Raw genomic sequence first — 5,349 nt, forward strand, 5'->3', positions numbered from 1 at the left:
GGGCAGCGGGATTAGTTTGGGGATTGATACAGGGATATGGGGAGAGCGGGGCAGCGGGATTAGTTTGGGGATTGATACAGGGCTATGGGGAGAGAGCGGGGCAGTGTGATTAGTTTGGGGATTAGTACAGGGCTATGGGGAGAGAGAGCTCTGCAGTGGCATTAGTTTGGGGAGGAAACCCCAGCAGACATGGGGAGAATGTGCAAACTCCACACAGTTGCCTGAGGCTGGAATCGAAGCTGGGCCCCTGACGCTCTGGGGGAGTAGACCACTGAGCCACTATGCCACCCCAGTGGGACAGTGTGATTAGTTTTGAGATTGATACAGGGCCATGCGGAGAGAGAATTGGGTGTTGGGATTATTGGGATTAAAATTGATAATGAAAGGTACATGGATAGGTTTAAAAGGATATGGGCCAAATGCAGGCAAATGGGACTAGTTTAGTTTAGGAAACCTGATTAGCATGGATGAGTTGGGCTGAAGGGCCTATTTCCATGCTGTATGACTCTAAGGTGATGGTGTAGGGAGTGTGGGGCCAGTCAGGGATCTTGCTGTGAACTGACTGGAAATTGTGGAGGTGAATTTCTGTTGTAAATGACTGGATTCCTGTGATTATCTGTGTGACTAGAATTAAGGGAGGGAGAGATGGGTGAGAGGGAGCTGGGGAGATGGGCAGAGTGCAAACATGGGATACTCTGTCTACCTGGAGAGATTAAGAACTGCCAAGGCTGGAGTCAGAGATAACACATCGTGGAGCATCAGAAGAGCAGGAACCTCCATTTCTGTAGAAGGGTCCCGACCCAATACGTCAACTTTCCTGCTCCTCTGATGCTGCCTGGCTTGCTGTGCGCCTCCAGCTCCACGCTGTGTTATCTCTGTCTACCTTGTAGTTTCAGTCAGGTTGGTCCTATATTTAACTGTCCTCTTCCTCCCTGCACCCCTTCCCCATTCTGCAGTCGCCCTACACCCTTCAGCCCAGTACCCTGCACTTCCTTGCTGTCACATCTCCAGCTCCTCTCATTTTCTTGCAGATCCAGCTTGATTCTGAGGAATCTGGGATCTGCACAGAGTTGTCTGGACAAGCTTGTGAGCACCTTGTCAGCAAGCCCCTGGGCTATCAGCTCGTGCTGCTCACACTTCCCCTGTCTACACCCTCCACTTAACTCCACGAGGTCTGACATCCCAGAGCAGGCTGGGAGTTGCAACATGTTTCATACAAATGTGTGTCCCATCTACAGTCTTGGGTTAGGAGAAATTGTCCTGCAGCTACCGCCAAGGGCTATCCAAGGGTTCACTTGTATGCCAGGGCTCAGTTTTGATTTACTTAGGTACTGTGCTGACTAAACAGTTGAAAGAGTTTGAGCTGATTAGAAGTTTTGTGACTGAAATCATGTCTGACTAATGCAGTATTCAGGGAGTGGCTCTGGGCACTATCTCGTGGGTTTAGAAAATATTCCCTCAGATTTCTCATCGGGTGGAGGTGAGCAATAATTCCCCGCATTTACAGGATGTGACAGGTTTTCGACCTTCAGATATGGTTATGACAGATTACCATAGAATCACCAAATTGCTACAGTGCACAGAGAGCCATCCATAGCCTATCATGTCTGCCTGGCTCTCTGTGCATTTTAATTTAGTGCTAATCTCCTGCCTATTCCACATATCCTGCACTTCCATTCACTCCCTGTCAACACTGCAATCACTCCCTGTCTACTCCGCGGTCACTCCCTGTCTACTCCGCGGTCACTCCCTGTCTACTCCACGGTCACTCCCTGTCTACTCTGCGGTCACTCCCTGTCTACTCCACGGTCACTCCCTGTCTACTCTGCGATCACTCCCTGTCTACTCTGCGGTCACTCCTTGTCTCTTCTATGGTCGCTCCCCGGTCAATCCCTGTCTACTCTGTGGTCACTGTCTGTCCATTGCCTGGTCATTCCCTGTCTACTTTGTGGTTACTCCCTGGTCACTCCCAATCCACAGTCTGCTCACTTCCTCCCCAGTCCCCTCCCTTGTCCTGTGCCTCTATGAGCTGTTGGTTTTATTGCTGTGGATATGCCTCAGTGCCTAGTGGCCACACCTCACTCCATACCTTACAGAGCAGGGAGGGGCCAGCAATGAAAAGTTAGTGAGACTCGTAGTGACAGGCAGAGCTGTGTGAGCACAGAGAGAGCAGTCAGAGAGAGTAAGCAGGCAGCTAACCGCAGTCTCACAGTAAACAGCTGGAGCAGAGAGTCTTTCCTTCTCACTACTTCCCACATTCTGTCTTTGGAAAATGTACAAAGGGCAGGATTACAGGAACCGATTGTCACCGGATAGCAGGCTCTATCAGGATATGTTGAAATCTACCGAATCCAGGAAAGGTACTTGCTTCGGATGGTGGTGGAGTTTGTTTCCAGCTGAAAGGTGGGAGGGATCGAGAGGGATCGGGTATTTAGGATGTTGCTGTCGGACCAGTGCTGTGCTGCTGTTAACCCTTGGAGGTCTGGATTTGCTCTTCTGCTTTCCTCTGTCCCTTCTTGTCAGGCAGCACTCTGATCTCTGCTCTGTTAGTATCAGACCGATCTCCCCTTTCTCTCTCTTCCCTTCATCACTAAGCCTGCCTGTTTCCAACCTGACAACACCCCCCTCCCCACGCACCACACTTCACCCCTAGCTGAGCACATGGGCTGCAGAAGCCCTCACCCTGTCCATTCGATCTTGGCAGGTTCTGATGATCTCAGCTCACTCCCAGCTGGTTCTCCTTATTTCACCCTCCATCAAAATTCTGCTGCCCCACATCTGAACACAGACTGTGTCCTATGCACCTTTCACCCCCGAGATCACTGATCTCCCAATGATTTCTGGGCAGGCAACATCTCAATTTTAAGGATTTTTTTCCCATGTTTTCAAATGGCTGCCTGAGCTGAAGGCCTTCCTAGCTCTGTAATCCCCTCCAGTCCTGTACACTCCAATATCCAGCTTTGTGTTCCTCTCTGGTAGAAACCCCTCAAATGTTGGCGGCTGTACTCAGATTCACTCCCTAAATCACTGCACCGCGAACAGTCACTTTCAATGCCTCTTCTCATTCAGACTGTAGCACACTCAGTTCTGAGTCACAGGCTCGTGGGGCCAAGTCTCACTCTGGGACATGAGTGTAACATCCTCATAATCACTGAGGGAGCGCTGCACTGTCGGAGGGTCAATGCTGAGGGAGCGCCGCACTGTTGGAGGGTCAGTGCTGAGGGAGCGCCACACTGTCGGAGGGTCAGTGCTGAGGGAGCACCGCACTGTCGGAGGATTAGTACTGAGGGAGCGCTGCACTGTCGGACGGTCAGTGCTGAGGGAGGGAGCACTGTCGGAGGGTCAGTGCTGAGGGAGTGGGCACTGTCGGAGGGTCAGTGCTGAGGGAGTGCCGCACTGTCGGAGGGTCAGTGCTGAGGGAGTGGGCTCTGTCGGAGGGTCAGTGCTGAGGGAGTGGGCACTGTCAGAGGGTCAGTGCTGAGGGAGCGCCGCACTGTCGGAGGGTCAGTGCTGAGGAAGTGGGCACTGTCAGAGGGTCAGTGCTGAGGGAGTGGGCATTGTCAGAGGGTCAGTGCTGAGGGAGCGCTGCACTGTCGGAGGGTCAGTGCTGAGGAAGTGGGCACTGTCAGAGGGTCAGTGCTGAGGGAGTGCTGCAATATTGGAGGGTCTTCTCTGTGTATTCTGGTGAAATGTCCTGACAAACATTTATGGCTTAATCAGCATCACAAACTGAAATGTCATCTGAACATGTGTTGTTTTGGTGGGATCTTGTTGTGCACTAACTGGACAACATTAAGTCTATGGCAGAAAGCACAGTGCTGATGATGAAACACTTTGAGATGTCCCAGGACCCAGAATAATGTTTTCACCGTCACCCTCTTGTTCCCTCCTTTACCATAGCATGGCACATTAGACAGAAGAGGAAGGTTTCTGTGCAGCTATTGTAATATTTCCTTTCGTCAACTGACACACTTAACACTTCAGTGAAACTCTGTTTTAGTACAAGGCAGGCAGTCTGTCAGTGTAAATTGTTATATTGAACAGACAGATTGTCTCAACTCTCTCTCTGAATGCTCTTCAAACATTCACCATATCAGAACCCTCTAATACTTCATCCATTATGGAAATGGTACCATCTCACTTTCCATCTATAACTGCTGTCATCAGTTTCTCCAACTCTCTCTATCTCTCGCTCTCTGTCCCTCTCTCTCTGTTCCTCTCTCTCTGTCCCTCTCTCCATCTCTCTGTCCCTCTCTCTCTGTCCCTCTCTCCATCTCTCTGTTTCCCCTCTCTGTCCCTCTCTCTCTCTCTGTCCCTCTCTCTCCCTCTGTCCTTCTCTCTCTCTCTGCCCCTCTTTCTGACTCTCTCTGTGTACCTCTGCCTGCCTCTCTGTCCCCCTCTCTGTCTTTCTCTCTGTCTCTGTCCCTCTCTCTCTCTTTCTGTCCCTCTCTCTCTCTCTGTCCCTCTTTCTGACTCTCTCTCTGTACTTCTCTCTGTCTCTCTGTCCCTCTCTCTCTGTCTTCTCTGTTCCTCCCTCCCACTCTCCGTCCCTCTCCCCACGCCTTCCTGTGGTCTGGAGTTGGAATCCTGGTTATTGATGGCTTGCCAGTGGGTTGGTTGGAAATATTTCCTTCTTTCAGAATGTAAATGAAGCTAGTTGCTGTGACAGCGAAGATTATTCACCACAATCAGCACATGGAGTTTTATTAACCAAATTCTGGGCCTTCACACATACACAGCCTCGAATAGAAACCATGATGTGTGAGTGCGCGCACACACACAAGGACTGTTCAGTGTGGACTTGTTCTGCAAAGTTTTGCATGTTGCTTGTTAGAACAGTCCAGGTCTAATTATTACTCTCTTAGTGGTCAGTCTGGTTCCGATTATTACTCTGAGTGGCCAGTTCCGGTCTGATTATTACTCCTGGAGTGGTCAGTCCGGGTGCGATTATTACTCCTGGAGTGGCCAGTTTCGGTCCGATTATTACTCCTGGAGTGGTCAGTCCAGGTCCTATTATTACTCCCAGAGTGGATGGTCCAGGTCCGATTATTACCGCTGGAGTGGTCAGTCCGGGTCCGATTATTACTCCCGGAGTGGCCAGTTTCGGTCTGATTATTACTCCTGGAGTGGTCAGTCCGCGTCCGATTATTACTCCCGGAGTGGATGGTCTGAGTCCGATTATTACTCACTTTATTCTGATTTAACTATTTTAAATGTTTTTTTTTCCTAAGATGAACGGGATCGAGTCCAGAAGAAAACTTTCACAAAATGGGTGAACAAACACCTGATGAAGGTGAGTTAATGGTCATCACAGAGGGAGAGGGAGTGACTGGGGAGTGGTCATCACAG

General features: G+C 50.3%; 1 protein-coding gene across 1 annotated transcript in view; it reads left to right on the forward strand.

The window, feature by feature from the left end:
• The first annotated feature begins 2,135 nt into the window (after nt 1–2,135).
• Nucleotides 2,136–5,349, forward strand: part of LOC125487095 (plectin-like) — a 29,863-nt gene continuing 26,649 nt past the window's right edge. The window contains exons 1-2 of the mRNA XM_048617128.1: nt 2,136–2,360; nt 5,232–5,293. Of these exons, the coding sequence (XP_048473085.1) occupies nt 2,273–2,360; nt 5,232–5,293 (150 nt within the window). The 5' untranslated portion in view covers nt 2,136–2,272. The remainder of the gene's footprint in view (nt 2,361–5,231; nt 5,294–5,349) is intronic.

Source organism: Rhincodon typus, chromosome 2, assembly GCF_021869965.1.
Source record: "Rhincodon typus isolate 14 chromosome 2, sRhiTyp1.1, whole genome shotgun sequence".
In the NCBI taxonomy this organism is placed as follows: Eukaryota; Metazoa; Chordata; class Chondrichthyes; order Orectolobiformes; family Rhincodontidae; genus Rhincodon; species Rhincodon typus.